This window comes from Acanthopagrus latus, chromosome 20 (assembly GCF_904848185.1).
Source record: "Acanthopagrus latus isolate v.2019 chromosome 20, fAcaLat1.1, whole genome shotgun sequence".
Classification (NCBI taxonomy): domain Eukaryota; kingdom Metazoa; phylum Chordata; class Actinopteri; order Spariformes; family Sparidae; genus Acanthopagrus; species Acanthopagrus latus.
In genome coordinates this window covers 12,747,257-12,764,718 of record NC_051058.1, presented here as the reverse complement: position 1 = coordinate 12,764,718, position 17,462 = coordinate 12,747,257, and the positions used below count along the sequence as shown (strand labels likewise).

The window sequence follows — 17,462 nt, the reverse complement described above, 5'->3', positions numbered from 1 at the left end:
GTAAGGGTCAACTGGACCAGCATGCTCTCCTTTGCCTTCAGATTTGTTTCCTTACTTTTGCCTCCTGTACTGTATATTGTGTACACTGAAACGCAGTATTTTATTAACTTTAAACTCACTGCAAATTGCTTGTAACCAATATAAACCACAGTGGGCACTGGCATTGTAATGAAATTTAAATGTCTATCAGGAGTTTGTAACTGGTTATGAATGAGTCTCAATTTGATACTGATGCCTCTTCAGTATATGAATATGACATATGTAGGCACACAAGACCATCAGAAAGAAGACTGGTTATTTGTAGTAATAGTTTTTCAATGCTTGTCAGCAAGTTGGTCTCCACAGAAAAGCACAACATTATGGGGATTACTAATAAATTTTGCTTCACTTTTAACAAGCAGCCAACTCTGTTAGCTGTGGGCTACATGTAGGCTAACCTTGGTGTATGAACATCACTAAAACAAAGTTTACTATGTTTCATCATCAAAATAATACTGCTATTAATCTTACTGCTGATGCCGCTTTAGTCCACAGGGGTCGCCTGAATCAACAAAAATAAAAGTCCCTTGTAGCTGCTTTAAATTTGAGATGGATGATACAGCAGTCTGAAGAATGTGCGTGAGGAAGTATTGTGCGCTGTGCCCTTCATACACTGTGCGCTTCATACCAGAAACCTGTCAGAAGGTGTCTGGGCAACTTCACATTGAATTGACCCTAAGAGTGAATGTCACACATGGCTATGGATATGTTTAGACTCTGAGGATAGAGTAATACACCTTACGGTTAAAAACCCAACAACCAAAAATGAGCCATGTGTTCCATCTGTTTTGTATCAAGTCACTAAGAAGTTACACAGCGACACTGAAGTCCTTTGGTTTCTTTTTTGCGGATTGAATGAAGCCTCATTGACAGTATAGTTTGAACTGATGCCTCTCACATGAAGACAGAAGTGTTAAGCAAACATTTTTGACTATGTGTCTTTAAAAATCTTTAAATCTCCAAATGTACTTTGGCGTGATTCAATTACATAACATGTTTGATGCTGGACAGTAAATTTGTGTCTGGTTTCATAACAAGGAGCCTTTTGTATTATCAGTGCAAACTTCTTATCTTCTTCCTGGTTTTTGTCGTAGTCCTCCCTACTAATAAAGAAAGGTCGGATGAACCTTAAATGTTGTATTTATGTCTGCACGTGGGTCCATGTATGCATATCTGATCCAAGAGGGGAAACTCCCTGTGATAACTCAGTGTTGTCAGCAGTCATACAGATCAATGTTTATTTCTTCTTCTGTTGCTTTGTGTCTGTATATTTGCCTCCTCACACTATTTATTTTTGTGTTTATGTTCGCTGCTGTGTATGTGTTGGTTTGTTTACTGCTACTTGTTGATTTTGATTTGCGCAAGTGTGTACATGACCTTCCTTGTACCAGATGTTATTCTGTGATTTAACGCAAGCTATTCATGCCAAATATAATCAAAGCAAGGAACTTTTTTTAAGCTGTTGTCTAAAGAGAAACTTGCTGATGTTGCAGTTTGATAAATAAGTTTAAGATAAATAAGATTATTAATGTTTTGCATAGGAATGGTTTTAAAATAATATTTATAGGTTCAAAAGGCTAATTTGTACTCTGTCTTAGTCAGTTGTTTGTGGGGGTTGTTCGGGCTGTTTGTGCTGCACCTGTCCAAGTGCCCTACATACTCCAGTGGGGAAGTTGTCGTCAGCTCTGAACGTGCTTGTGAGAACAGTGATGTATCTGTGTGCATAAACGCTTGGCTGACAGAGAAAGATGGCAGGGTCCATGTTCGAGGTTCCTCTCCTTTGATTGAGAACACATTGTGATGTACTCAGTAAACAAACCCAATGTCAAAGCCGTGTTTAAAGACCCTGTATCTTACTGACTAAGAGTCATTACGTTGTGATTCGGTGTTATTTTCTTATACTTGCTACTATATATGAAAATGATATGTATCATTATGGATAAAGTGGTGATGCTGGCTAAAGTAACATTACTGCTGCTATTAAAGTAGTGTGGCAAATGTGGCAAAACAAATCTCAAGGATTGAATCAGATCAATGTTTTCCGCTGTATTATATAGATATTTGCAATTATCTCAACTTCACTGTGATTCTACAAATTGGATTGATGCAAATATATCAGCTCCAGATAATACACATAATATAATGGAACTAGATGGGACTCGGCTTGTGGCACTCAAAGAGACAATAGAATGCATTAGAAGAACTCAAAGCAAATGTTTTTTTCCAGGAATCAGTCGTTACACAAGAAAATCCACAGACCTTGTTGTGAGCATTATCTATTTTCTTTCTATGGAACTACACATGGCATCTGTATCACAAAAGTGCAAAAGAACCGTGTTCTACTCATGGTCAAGAGGCTGGCTCAATAAGCTACTTGGGCTAGCCAACCTTACAGCTTAGCTTAGGAGAATTTAATGTTTACATCCCTAGTTAAATTTGAATACTGAAAGGCTGTTATTAATGTACTTAACATTGATTTCCATTCATACAGTATATATTGTTGAACTCAAACCATTACCCTCACCCTAGCCCTAACCAATTTTTGCCTAACCCTTAATTCATACGTTACCCCGAAACATAATCAGCACCTCACAAATCATATTTTGCCGTCTTGCAACCAATCTTTGGTCCCCATGAGTACTACTCTTCCTGACACGGTTAGTGTTTATGCCAGAACAGGTCCCCAGTAGGTAACAGAAACTGATTCACATTTCCTGTCTCTCTAAAAGTTATGCTATTTCTTAAAAGAGAAATGTCATGAAAATGGTTCAAAAGGATGTTCAGTCAATCTACTCCATCCACCACTGCATTTAGAAAAGGATCCATTACACACACACACACACACACATTCACAGCCACAGGGTATTTGTATTCATGATGCATTACAGATGATTAAACCCATGCATAAAAATCAGAGGGACATAGTACTGCGATATCATTACACTGTATTTATATCAGTGTTTCTCAAGCTAGTGTTTATGATTTGTATCAGGTCATGGGTTCCAGATCAGATTATATTAGATACACTTATCACATCACTGGAATCCAAGATCTCGTTCCATCCAATCTTCAGTACCAGTGTTTATTTATCACAGCTTTCTGTCCTCATTACTGATATTGTCCAGTTTGTGTGAAGCTCTGCAGGCAGAAATCAGGGTTAAGATGACATGATAAAAAACACTGAATTGTTGAAATCATTTTTTCTAACACATTTTTTTTTAATCTGATGATTCTAATTTTGGACTCAGGACCTTGACACTAGACAGAGGTTTATAAGCACATACTGCATATCTCAACCTACATTTTAAGGTTCTTAGTATTCTGTATTCATGCATTTCCTTTTCATCTTAATTTATAATCTCTTAAAACCTTTTTGTCACTGCTTTGCCTGACAGCTTTGTCTGACAGCTCTGTCTGCATGTTTAAATGCATGTTTCCCAGTTTAAAGGATGAATAAATGAATGATACAGGCCTCTGCATGGTCATGAAATTCATATCACTGATTTGAGTCTGTCTCCATTTCCACTTCAGAGGCTCAGCATGTATAAACAGGGTTAGAGATAAGGAAATATTTCTCATACACTTGAGAGATTGCTGATGCTATAACCACAAAATGATAATTTTAACACCAGTTTAAGTAACGTTGTTTCTACTTGAAGTCAGTTTTACATAACTAGGCTATTTTATAGGAAGCGAGGAGCGAACAAATCTTTCAATACAAATTAAAATCGTGTATAAGTACATGATAAGTAGGCTACAGTGTGATTGTTTCACAAGTTTCAACTGTAAACTGCCATGTCGAGGAGGTGTAGTATTTAAGCATAACATATTTGCTCTGTAATCATTTTCCTCCATTCTTTACGGGCCATATACTCCATGTGTTCGGGCTCTCGAAAACGCATTTTTCTTCTCTGACTTGTTTTCATTCTGTTTCATTTAACGCAAATGTTTCAAGAAAAATGTGTTCCAGGTCTGGACTGTAGGTGAAACATCATTCATAACCTCTAGTGTGTCTCCGTCGGACATTTAAAGGATTATTCTGTCTCTCTAACTGTGATGAATGGGACACACCTGCTGCATAGTGTAAACTACCAACTTTCCACTTATTCTTCTTATCCCTTCCTTCCTCTCTATCATAGCTTTGCTCTCTCCTCTCACCTCTCTCCATCTCTCTCCTGCTCTCATTTTTGTCTCTGTTTCTCTCTCTATCTTTTTTCTCTTCCGTGTGAAGAACTCATCTTGTCTCCGTTCATCTCCACTGCTACAAGCCTATTACTTTTGATCCCCCCATGCTCTCCGTATTTAGCCTGTGTCTTATGCATAGACAGCCTATGACACACGCATGCACACACACACACACACACACACACACACACACACACACACACACACACACACACACACACACACACACACACACACACACACACACGTGTACACACACACGTGTACACACACACACACACGTTGAGAGTTCATTACAGAAGCTGTGTGGCCGGATCTACAAATCAAACTGTGTAAATAAGCAATTTTTTTCTGCAGCAGTCACTGCTGTTGCCATGGCTACCTGTTGTACATCTCAGGGGTTGCCAAGGACAGCCTTTAAGTGTGTGTCGGCATATGTGTAACCATACACTGTTTTGTATGTGTGTGGTTGAGGGACGGGTGCAGGTAGGTTTCTCAAGGACCAGAAAGACTCTGTTTAATTACTGGTCTTCTATCCATTCTATATATTTCCTTGTCATTATGGCATGGTACTGTAAATGTGGTATATCTCACTTGTTTTGTACAATATCAAGGAGCTATGCCAAAGCTTTGATTTGACCATTCAGCAATAATCAGCTCTGGAAACTCTTGATACTCCCTTGATACTCCCTGCCTCAGAAGAAATGACTTATTTTGAACAGACTACATCACGGTAACTTCAAGGGTTACATTTTTGTGATCAAACTGCAGGTGAAGTTTCTGAAAGAGTTCCTTAAATGTTTCCTGGAAAAGCTCCAGCATCAGAAAGAGACTGTGAGTTTATGTGGCATTCATCCTGACAATGTACAGTATGTCTACCTGGCAGCTCCAGCACCAGTGTAGGAACTGTCCATTAGTCCTTTGTTAGTAGAGATGAGGACAGGTTTGCATATGTGTATGTGCTTATGTGTGTAAACAGACAGACTAATGGACCTGACTGAAATCCAAACACAGGAACTGGCAGGTGATCAATGTTGTTTACTCGTAGAGGGTGAAGTGTGCAGACTTCTCTTGGCTGGTGGAGAGTGAATGGTATGCAGTGGCTGATGGTTTAGAAGACTTGAGACATTTGGGTTAATCCTGAAAAAGAGAAGCATGTTTTATGAGGCTTAAAACTTTTATGGAGAAAGTTGAACTTCAGAGTAGATAAAACATCTCTCTGATCTTCCTTCATTTCTTTACTTGTATAAGCAACAGCAGTCTGTGTGTACTTGAGACTTTCACTTCATCGCTCTCTCGGCATGTACAAAAAGTAGGTAATAAAATTCCTGATCTCTATCTTCTTCTGTCTCCCCTGCTCCTCTTTATCTGTTCATCCAGAGCGCCAGCTGGCTAACAGCATGACCAGCAGCAGCTCTCTTCCTCCCAGTGTCAGCGGGATCAGTAAGGAGCTGGCAGAGGTGCGCCACCTTGTTCAGTTCCCCGAGGAGATCGCCTGTATCCTCACTGAGCAAGAGCAGCAGCTCTACCAACGGGTAAGATGAACACACACATGTATCTGGGTCAAAATATCAAGAATTTTTATTTTACTTTGTTAGCATGCTAGTGAGGGTTTCTTAGCAAAAATATATCTATACCTGTGTGCAGGTTTTTCCCCTGGACTACCTCTGTTTCCTTACTCGAGACCTCGGCAGTCCCGAGTGTCAAACCAAACGCCACCCAAACCTCAAGGCCTCGCTCTCAGTGCCCACCATACCTACCCAGAGTGCTCAGCAAAGTAACGCTGTGGAGGACCTGGTGGCAAGATTCAATGAGGTGAGGAGTCTTCTCATAAAAAATGTTATGTTGTTTATGTTTGGGGTTATCCATCTTTTGTTCCATTTGTTTATTCATCCTTTTAAAATAGAGGATCAATTACTCAGCTGATTGTTTCATCTCTACTTCAACAACATCCCCCTACCCACGCTCGTTGTGGTGTGACCTTTTGAAATCTGTAGGCTCATCTCAGCTTTAAGGGCTGTGATACATCGTTGTAACCTTGCACGGTCAGTCTACCATATATCTCATCTCACTCTCAGGATTAGTTTTTACTACATGATTTTAGTCTGGATGACATCACTTGAGAAGTGGTACCAATCAGCAAACTATGTGGACTAGACCATATTAAGATGTTATTCATGTTGAAAGAGGGCAATTTCATATATTGTGAAAATATTGATATAAAACGGTGCCTCTCTGTGATTTGATGACTGTGTTGAGTGGCCTATAGTGACCTCCCTTTGATGACATCACCGGAGACAGTAAAAAAATGTGTGCATAGCGATTTGACATGAATGTGAAAGGTTTGAAAAGCATAGCAGAGCTGTAATTGTGTTTTCCTTCAGAGGGCTTTGCCTTGTTGTATTTGCCGTGCAAGTCTTACCAATTTATCAGCTCATGATTGAAACGCACATTGTGTACACAAGCTCACACACTGACAGCGGTGTAAGTTGGCTAAACCTTGCGTCTTTTCTGGTGAGTGACTTCGCGAATAAACAATCACAACGCTGTGCTGCCGAGAAAAAGAACATGAGAGAGGGAGAGAGTGATTGGAAACGATGATGTCATCTTTAGGTTGCATGCCTCTCACATCAGCTGGTTTTCATTTAAGTCAGCAGGAGAGACACACACAAAAATAGTCTCCCAAATGTGTGTTGTAGCCATATATGGGCAAAATGGAGTCAAATGACAACAGTGATCCTCCCTGTGAAGACACTGATGAAGCCCTGAATTGGCTTCATATCATGATGCTCCCAGAAGATGAGATGAATTCCTGTTTGCTTTGACTGTAAACCATGGTTTTGATATGTTTTCCTGGGAATTTCCTAAGTGATTGTGAACAGTGTCATTTCCAAAGGTTTGAGCACTATGCCTTTTTCATGGGAGATACGATAGGGATTATTAGTTGTCAGACCGTGTTTTGTTGTCAGATGAACATTTCAAAATTGTTAAAGTAACTACTAGTGGTTGTACGTTCTAAACGCTACCTCTTGAGTTTCGGTCAGGATAGCTGAGTATGAGCAAAGAAAATTGAACATTATAGGGACATCAAAACTTTTGATGTTGCGAGGTGCATCTGTAATTGTTTTATGATTGCATCATTGCCCTCTGAATAGGAAGTGAATTTCCACCTCTAGTTATTATGTGGAAATACATTACAAAGAGTGTTTTTTTTTTCTTTCTTTCCAAAGACTGTATTCTAGAAACTAGACGTAAGTTATAAGTGACCAATACGTTGGCAATATCTGGTCGAAGGTAAGACTTAACAACACTGCCCTGAAACCACATTTTTGAGATGTTATATTACATAACATTAATAATTGTGGGGTCTGATTTTTTTACTCACACTTGACAGACATGTATGGGAGTGAAAGATTATGCAGTTTTAAAAAGATAGCACGGCAAAAGAAACGTCAGAGGCAGTTTGGGCCCCTCTGTGTCTGTCCGGAGTGTTTAGCTTTGACAAGGCGAGTACAGTATGTCCTCATGCGCCAGGTTTGTAATAGTTCTCTGTCAACCTTGGTTATGTAATTCATGTATCAAGGAGAAACTGACCCTCATGGTTCAACTAATAACACTTGCACAGGTGGAGACAGACAGACGGACGGATGGACAGACAGACAGACAGACAGACACGTCCCCAAACATCAAAGAGGGGATCATTGTACCTAGCTGCGGTTAGGGTTGTGTGTGTTTGAATTGTTGTCAAGCTGCCACTAATAACACCTGTGCTATGTGTGTAAGGGAGGCTGTTGTTTGAGGGAACTTTTTGCACAACTCCTGCCTGTCCTTGTATCCTGTTTGCTCTTTTCTGCCATTACTCGCTCTCTATATATAGTCTTCATATCCTATCTATTATCTCTCATGCACACACTTTAGTTATCTGGAATATCAGAAGAGATGCCAACTCTCTACAATGCCTTGATGTGGGGCCATTCAAAGAGCCACTCCGCAGACCATCAGAGTAGGTCAGATGGTGACTGTAACTCAACCCTCGCTGCTGAGTAGAAGTGACTAATAGTGGATTTTCATGCAAGGTGTGCACATCCGACACAGGGCAGGGATAGTTAAAGATAAGAGACAATAGTGCAGCAGAGTTGTTTGTCTGTCATATACAGTTCATCTTAGCATAAGCTTCTGCACAACTGAAGCATAAGAGAGCAGGGCGCTGCATCCTTGCCAGCCTTGGATACTGACAAGATAGACAAGAATTTCTGACACCAGGATGAGGTTGTACAGTTACAATTGAATGGTGATGGACAATGAATGCATTTTGTATTTTAATATATATATATTTATATATAGAGAATAGCTGATTATAGTTTTCCTTTTGGCAATTTGACTAGACCCAGACTGAGTTCCTTGGTATTTAACACTGAATCCTCAACCTGCAAGATAAATAATATGCTTTTCATACTTTACTATTCTTTAATCAATTATCTGATCAGGTGCAAATTGTAATTTGTTCAAGATCGTATTTAAGTCACCTGGTTAGTGGTGGTAATACAGCAAATATGGAAGAGCATCTTGTTGCATCATCACACCTGGCAAGATGCTCTCCATATTTGCTGTAGTTTAAGGGCAAAAACATAGATTATAGCATTAATTTTAAGATGTTATAGCATTCCCTGGCCTTCCCGTTGGCTTTGCAGTTTGCAGTCCCCTCTGTCCCCTCTGCATCCCCACACTTGCACAACTCATTTTTCTTTTTTTCTTTTTTGAGGCAGCTCTCTTTGCCTCTTTCTATTCTCCAGGCATTTTTTCATCACTTGTTTGATAGTAAAGCTGTCACTGGGAGCTCTGGAATTGGTAGCTGCCATTGCTGGTGTAGGTACCAGAACAGGAAGATTGCTGTTAATTGCTACTGGAATATAGAGCCACATAATACTAATTCTAAGAAAATAAAGCTTACAGGTTTATTATAGCAGGAGGTGTTCACATGTCATCCATGTTGACTTAAAAGCTGAGGTTCAAAGTTCATTCTTGACTTTAGAAACAACAGTTGACAAAACAGTAGGTCAGATGGAACATTTCAAGTGCTCAGAAAAATTGGAAATTCAGACGTCAAAGTAAGGTAAACTGCTTGTGAAGATGATGTTATATGATAGAAAGCTCCAGATGAGCTTTGAAACTCAATTATACTTTACTTCCACTCAACTGCACACTAAAACTTTGTTGGATTTGAAAGAAAACTGGCACAACTTCAACTTTTCTGTTTGTGTTTCCTGGAGTTTCAGCAAATTAAGGCGTTACATCAGTGAGAACAGTTTGGAGGAGCCAGTTACTGTAACTGTCTGGGATGGATTACATTTTTACAGTAACCTTCCCAGCCCCCACGCCTCTTCATGCCAATGCCTCTATCACACAGGAATGCATAATCACTGGTGTGCTTTCACTCATATTGAACAGGGAGAAAATGTGAGACTTAACAAACCATAACTCTGCTAACATAAGTGAGTTTGAAATTACGACAACCAGCTTTTTAGAGCCTGACAAATAAGTCCGTAGATTATATGTTTATGAAGTAAGTTCTGTGTATGCTTAAGCTCATATCTAAGATGTCTGTATATACTGTGTGTTAAATTGTGTATGAGTGCCTCAGGGTGATATGTAAGTCCATGGTCTCATGCCAAGTGTATGTAGTGTGTTTGAGTACATGTGTATTGTTTTATGTAAATGAATCCATCAAAGGTAAGAAGTCACATTGCTTGGAAAAATAACATTTTACCAGCGTTTTATCAGAACCTCAAAACAACAAAAACTCTCCCAGTGAAACTGAGTGTTTTGTTACATGTTTTTAAGAGTGCGTGCGCATGAGAGTGCTTGTGTGTGCGGCTTTATTTAGTTCATGTGAAGTCAGACTGTGGTGGGCTTTACAGGTCCTTACATAACCCAGTAATAGATATCTGGACCAGGGGGATGTTTCTACTGCCTGCAAGAGAGTTAGGGTGTTTGAGTGTGTGTCTGTGTGCTTTTATGTGTGTGAATACATTCATGAGGTCCTTACGTATAGAGACACTATGGCAGCAAAAGCAAGAAGCAGCCAGATTGAAATCTGATCTTTTCCTGTAGTGTTTATGTGTCTGTGTGTGTGTGTGCGTGTCAGTCATTCAGAGAGAATGTAAAAGGAAGCTGACCCTGATACATATCAGTCCCTTCCATCGTGTCTTTTGGGTGTGCTAGAGGGCAGTCAGTATGCAAAGACAGACTGCAGCTGACATATATCTGATCGCATGCTTTCTTGTGCATGTCTGTGTGTGGCCAGCTGGCATGGTCCTGTGCATACATTACCACTTTAGACACAGCTTGCCATACCAAAATTTTGAAGTGACGGCATGGGCGCAAGTAACCCCTAGATTCCACCAGATACATGTCCACTGCATCCGTCTCCACCACGCCAGCAGAGCTGTTTCACTTTAGTCTATGTGTTAACTTCCACCAGGTCCGGTGCGCTGCGTATCTGCTCCGTCCCAACTCTGGCAGTCCAGAGCCCTCCAGCACAAATACGCAGGATTGCTATTTCTGGCGGATGCCGGAGCACGACGCAGCAATTCAGCTGAATTTAGCACCGAGCAGACAGGAATTCACGCATCAAAGCAACAATATAACTTCCAGTCACTTATTAAGTAAAACGCTCTGTGTTGACACCAGCACACAAATCTCAAATAAGAGATAAACACAGGCTCTTCTACTAATCCTTCTGTCAGGAACACTTTGTGTTGTTGTTTTTGTAACACATACCTATAACTGCGGTTGCGAGTGATTATGTGATTATCGCTGCAACTCTTCAGTCTCGTGACTCCAGCTGTCAACCGTACTGTGCCGTGGCGGACTCAAAATGCAACTGGTGGAGGTTGCCGGACGGAGGAGCAAAACTGGATCGGAGCTGTAACGCAGTGGACACCTAAGTGGAATCTCGGGGTCAGGCGACACACAATAAAGAGCTCCAGCTGACCGTCTCTTTGCTCTGTATCCTGTTCACTGGGTTTAAACACACCCAGTAACCACCTTTTAGTAACACACTAACACACTTGCAAGTCACCTTGTGGCTTGTTACATTAGGTCAGCCTTCATTAATTAGAGTTACAACAATATGAGATTTCATGGTATATAATGATCTTCACAAGTTCACAATGATTTCACAGTTTCACAGTATACTGTATTACATGGTTGTTGCTAAGATTTTTATTTCTATTAGTTAGAATGACCCTTAAAGGAACAAAAGGGTTTTTGGTTTAACAAATAATTTGATATGCAAAATATGATATAAGCCCAACAAGCATACCATAATGTATTGCTTCGGCACTATTAATCAGAAATCTGTTTATTTTTATTGAATGATTGATTGTTAAATCTAATTTTAGTTAAATTCACCAGGTCAAGTCTAATACATCTTTTAATCTGTGTTCTGGCGGAGAAGCAAGGCCTTCAAGTATATTAAGTTTTTGTTTGTTATCTTTGATGTGATTGGAACTATTAGTAACATTTTACTCTGTTTTGCCAGGTGAGTTCGTGGGTGACGTGGCTTATCCTGACAGCAGGGTCCATGGAGGAGAAGAGGGAAGTTTTCTCCTATCTGGTCCACGTCGCTAAATGCTGTTGGAACATGGGAAATTACAATGGTGTCATGGAGTTCCTGGCTGGACTCAGGTTTGAAGCCGCACACAGACACACAAACAGTTCACTTCTTACAATTTAAACTGTACTTTACATAAAATATCATGTTTTGCCAACTGACATCTGAGATGTTCTTTGTCCAGGTCCCGCAAGGTGCTGAAGATGTGGCAGTTTATGGACCAGTCAGACATCGAGACCATGAGGAGTCTGAAGGATGCTATGGCTCAACACGAGTCTTCTTCTGAGTACAAGAAGGTTGTGACCAGAGCTCTCAACATCCCAGGATGCAAAGTAGGTTGCTGTTTATTCTTGTGATGTTGTCAGGTGGTGGTCTATTTTGTCTTTAAGTCGGCACGTATTTGTGTCTTTAGTCTAATATTTCACAATATTTCTAACACATCTGACCACTGGGATGTGTTTTACTCACACCCTAGGTTGTGCCATTCTGTGGAGTTTTTCTGAAGGAGCTAAGTGACGCTTTGGATGGGACAGCAAGCATCATGAGCCTCAAACCACCTCTGGATAATACAGAAGACTCCATAGAGGTATGCTTGTACAAACATTCACAAATCTCACAAAACTAAAACTGAAAGCCGATAAGACCAGATTTTGTTGGTATATTTCACCCTGCTTTGTTTGCTCTGTCCTCCCCTCTCTAGTTTGTGTCTGACTACAGCGGTCAGCACAACTTCATTTTGCGGTCCGGCCCAGATGGTCTGCATGTCCCAGAGAAAGAAGCTACTGTCAGCAACATCCTCCAGATTATCAGGTATATTCCGTTTGTGAAAACAAGTTACTAAAAAGTGAAGGTTATGGAGCTGTTCTTAATCTCTCTGCTTCAAATCCTGCTTTCGTCTTGTTTTTATTAAATCTTCCTGCATTAGACTGTCCTCTTTCCGCTCCTCAGATCTTGTAATCGTAGTTTGGAGGCAGAGGATCCTGATGATGCATCCACCAGTCCCTCTTCTACTGGCCCAAGCCCTGCGTCTAGAAACAACTCCTTCAGAGATCGCTGCCGCAATCAGTCAGTACTTTTTCTCTCCTTTTTTGCATAATACATAAGCTTTTTGTTCACCCCAGATTGTTTTGCAACATCAGGTACCAAACAGGAACTTTGGACCTCCTTAAAAAATGTGTGTCTTGTTTAAGATACCTTAGCAGGGTGTGTTTTTTGTCGCAGGGTCTTGAACCCATTCAGCTGAAAGATGCTCTCTGTGTGGGGGTTGTTGCGCAAGTTGTGACCAAGCTTTTGAGACATATAACACAGTGTCAAATTTCGCAGAGCATGTGAACCAGTCTAGAACACAGGGACATCGTGTACTGTAGTTGCTTTCACTTTTTGTTTATAGCTATCTTTTACTTCAGCTGTGTTTAAGTTCAAAATTACCTAAGTTGTGATTAACATATTACTACAATGAAATGGAGATAAGTTTTGACTTATCCTGTCTTACTTAAAGTAACAACTAAATAGTTAGACATTCCCCAAGATTAGCTGTTAATCATAATATTTCGCCAAATTATTTTCACTTATCGTAAAAATGCAGTTTTTCTGCCACACAACGTCATCTCACAGTAATCTAGTAGATACCTAATTTATTAATTCAAATCAATGTATCTTACTACCAACTGCCATGATGCAAAGTCAGCTAGAAAGCAAATGCATACAGTCACCAAAACCACTAACACTCTTTTTTTGAGTTATCATTGTGAAACAAGCTTTAGTTGCTGAGGATTTAGTTACAAACTTACTAGTAGTTATTTAGCTTCTATTGTGGCTTGGCACCCTAACTTAGGCTAGAACTTACATATAGCTGGAGCTTTTCAGTGCTGGTGAGGTTATCCAAGATCAGAAGAATGCCACATCACATATTTTTTGGTGTTTAAAAGAACAGAAGCCTATTTCTTTATGTTTATATCAGTTAGTCTCGGTTTGCATATCAATCATTATATACACCATGTTACTTAACAAATCAGTTAAGTATGATGGTTAGAACCCCTTAACCTATTTTTTTTTTTTTTTTTGCTGAAACCCTCTTTAAGACAGACTCCAATATTGACTTTTTCTCTTCTGTTTGTTGACTCATAGACAAAGTGAAAGAAAGTGGATGTGTTATATACAGATTTATATCAGAGGTATGAATATGGCATATGATCAGCATGGTGGGTCACTCACTTCAGAATAAAAGCATAATTCTTGTGCTTCATAATTAGTTTTGTAAATGCACAATTAGCAGTTTCTAGGAGGCCGGTTTTGGACATGGTATCACAGCTGGCTCTCTTGGAATAAAAAAGACAACTGCTACATAAAGAAAAGACTAGATATTTTAATGCTAAAATGTACCTGTTACCAAAAATATATGATATAGGGTTGATATATGGGTTTCCTTAGTTAGCAATGTGTCTTGTGTATGTATTTTGCTTTCACAGCACAATTTCCGGGGCCAGATGAACTGGATGTTTACCAAACTCTTACTGCACAGTATGTTGTCTTCCTTAAACACCGATGCAGATAATGGCTTTGTGAAGGAACACATTTGCAGATTGTTATTGAGATGAGGTGATGTTCACCTAAACCCTTGTGTCACACGGAAAACAGATAACAGGTTCAGTTTCCTGTCAGGGCAGGAAGGAACAGAGCTCTGGTACCTTTCAGCACTTGTGGTGGCAGGTAGCTAATGGCCGAATCAGGAATTTGGTTGTAAAAATGTTGTTTGAGAACTCATTTCATTTCAAGCTTGTTTGTATTAAGGAAACCTGGAATATCTTCACTGTGTTCCTAGACAGTTTTCTCTGACTCTGAGTTATTATTTCATGGTTGAGCAGAGGATAACAACTATGTTTAATTTTGGCTAGGGGTACCGTGTTCATTTGTCTCTACTTGGATGCAGATAAATATTATCTTTCTTACTCAAAGAGGTTTATGATTTCTTTTCCTCTGTCCCTGAACCTTCTTCTTTTTGCTGTTTTTCCTTTCCCCTCTGAGAAACTTTGTCTGCCTTTTATTTGCCTCACTCCTCTCGTCCTCCTTTGTCTCCTTTTCTCAATCTAGTTCACAATCATTTAGGACGCCACCAGAATCAAACCGTGTCTTGTAAGTGGTTACGAGAATTTGAACATTAATATTAAAACATTGGTTCAGTGGACAAGGAATGTGCAATGACAAATGCATGATGCTTATTTGCTTGTTCAACTGATGCACTAGAGTATGGAACTGTTGTTCGTATTGTAGATGCAGGTCATTACTTACTTTTGACTGGATCTCAATGCTTTTGCTGCAGTAGTTGAAATGAAATGTAGAAACTGATGCATTTGCAGAACACTTTGGAAATAACTAAACTTAAACTTTACAATTCAGACACTAAATTTAATTTTTTAAGAAAATCTTTTATTCCCCAATCTTCTCTCCGTCTTCAGGTTCATGGTAGGCGACCTGTCTGATTCAGAGGGCGACCTTTCGTCTGAGCCGGTAGTGAAAGAAGTGGAGTTTCAGGGGACTGAGGAGACGCACAAAGCTTTTAGCCACGGCACTGAGCTCATTCCCTGGTAGACAAACACAAAGACAAACATGCACATATTATCACACATAGATAACGCAACAAACACATCACTCTATTTGTTCTTTTTCTAGGTACGTGTTGTCACTACAGCCAGGCGTTCACCAGTTTCTGCTGCAGGGGGCTACAGTGATTCACTATGACCAGGACAGCCATCTCACTGCTCGCTGTCTACTACGACTACAGCCTGACAACATCACACTCACCTGGGGTAAATAATGACTGTGTTCTTTCAAAGAATCAATCATTCTAAAGACAGGGGCATCTTCTCGGCTAGCACTCACTTGTCATTTTTTTTTTATCTAGTTACTCTTACAATCTTGTTGCCAGGGGCTGACATAACCCATAATTTTTCTATTTTATCTACTGTGTATTTTTTGAGCAGTAAGGTAGTTTAGGGACTGTAAGATTTGTTGAGGGGAATGTGTTCAGATGAACTTGAATGACCTCCTGATAAAGATTTATTGGTATATTTTAAGATGTTTATATCTCATGGAGCCAAGTCCCGTTTCCTCTCTCATTATTACACTCTAAACAAATGTAAAACAGACACCTATTTAAAGAATAATTGTGTTTCAACTTTATTGCAATGGTTATCTACAGTAGCTAAGCACCATGTCTTTTTGTAAGACACACAACTTCAAGTGGTTTTAAATGTGTGCATTTGTGCAAAAAGCTGTTCAATTTCCTGTGTCTTTACTGCATTTCAAACATATTGTAAATGTGTTGAATTATGGCAGGTAAGCCTCAGAGTGGAGGGGCTTCTCCCACAGAGCCACCGCTGGGATTAGGACAGACTGTAGTGGCGGGACTAGCAGAGGGCCTTCTGGACCTGGGAGTCGTGAAGGTTTGTTGTGCAAATCTTTACTTGCTTTCAATCTAGTGTTGAATTTTAAAAAAAAGTATTTGAAGTAAGAAATTATCCATTTTTAGCTTTTTCTTTAGATTAACATTGATGCCAGAAATGCACACAGAATTTTCAAACGTGCACTGGAAGAATATAAGGATTGTAATGTAGGACTAGTAACCAGTTTTACTGGACACAAGTTAGATTACACTCATAGTATTAACTGTATTGTCTATTTGAATGTGCAGGCAGTATTCCTGGGTCATCAGGGCGTGGATGTTCATGCTGTATGTTTGCAAAACAAGCTGAGCCAGATGACCGTGGAGGAGAACGGTCTCAGTCTCCTCTACGGTCTCAGTACCACCGACAACAGGTTAGTCTCTTGTTGTGGCCAGCGTTCTGCTTTGAATATCATTGTGTACTGGTACATCAGTACAACACCTCAATGTTTACTGAATATTTTAACTAATCTCCTTAGACTCCTGCACTTCGTGGCCCCCAACCACACTGCTCGGATGCTCCATAAGGGCCTGTCAGAGCTTGTGAATGCAACCAGAAAATTGAAGAAGTTTCCTGACCAAAGGTTGCAGTGGCTGAGGAGGCAGTATGTCAGTTTGTATCAGGTAAACCTTTTTTTCCCCCACCAAGGTTTCAAGATATTCTTGCAGATCTCCCTCCACGTCCATCTAATCCTCTGTGTCTGCTTGTTTATCTCTGTTAGGAGGATGGCAGGTACGAAGGCCCTACACTGGCCCATGCCATCGAGCTATTTGGCGGGCGGAGGTGGAACATGGGTACAGGCGGGATGGAAAAACCTGGCGGCCAGAAAAACATCAACGATAAGACCAAGAAGAAGAAGAAGGTCCTTGTCAGGGTCAGTACACAATATAGTAGTACTATTGCTGTTTGGATGTATGATAACAATGTTTTGTTTGTTTTATGAGTAGATCTAATTTAACTTGACTTATATGCACAAATTTAATTTGTACTGTTTGCGGGATATTGATAGTCAAGACCCCAGACGACAAGAAACGAAAGCTAACAGGGATCTAATTAAGTGTGAAGAAAAGTATAGTCGAGACTCTTATCAACAATGAATTAGCAGGTAAATCCTCAGTATCTAGATGAAAAAAACAAAGTTTACTTGGAGGTTTACATTGATTTTTCACTGTACCATCGCC

At 39.9% G+C, this 17,462-nt stretch overlaps 1 protein-coding gene across 7 annotated transcripts in view; it reads left to right on the top strand.

The window, feature by feature from the left end:
• plce1 (phospholipase C, epsilon 1) overlaps positions 1 to 17,462 on the top strand; it is an 85,998-nt gene that overhangs the window by 47,566 nt on the left and 20,970 nt on the right. For all 7 annotated transcript variants that reach the window (XM_037081063.1, XM_037081060.1, XM_037081062.1 and 4 more), the window contains 13 exons: positions 5,605 to 5,759; positions 5,872 to 6,039; positions 11,768 to 11,913; positions 12,024 to 12,171; positions 12,315 to 12,425; positions 12,540 to 12,649; positions 12,788 to 12,904; positions 15,295 to 15,423; positions 15,509 to 15,645; positions 16,175 to 16,281; positions 16,530 to 16,654; positions 16,760 to 16,904; positions 17,003 to 17,155. In XM_037081063.1, the coding sequence (XP_036936958.1) occupies positions 5,605 to 5,759; positions 5,872 to 6,039; positions 11,768 to 11,913; positions 12,024 to 12,171; positions 12,315 to 12,425; positions 12,540 to 12,649; positions 12,788 to 12,904; positions 15,295 to 15,423; positions 15,509 to 15,645; positions 16,175 to 16,281; positions 16,530 to 16,654; positions 16,760 to 16,904; positions 17,003 to 17,155 (1,751 nt within the window). The remainder of the gene's footprint in view (positions 1 to 5,604; positions 5,760 to 5,871; positions 6,040 to 11,767; positions 11,914 to 12,023; positions 12,172 to 12,314; positions 12,426 to 12,539; positions 12,650 to 12,787; positions 12,905 to 15,294; positions 15,424 to 15,508; positions 15,646 to 16,174; positions 16,282 to 16,529; positions 16,655 to 16,759; positions 16,905 to 17,002; positions 17,156 to 17,462) is intronic.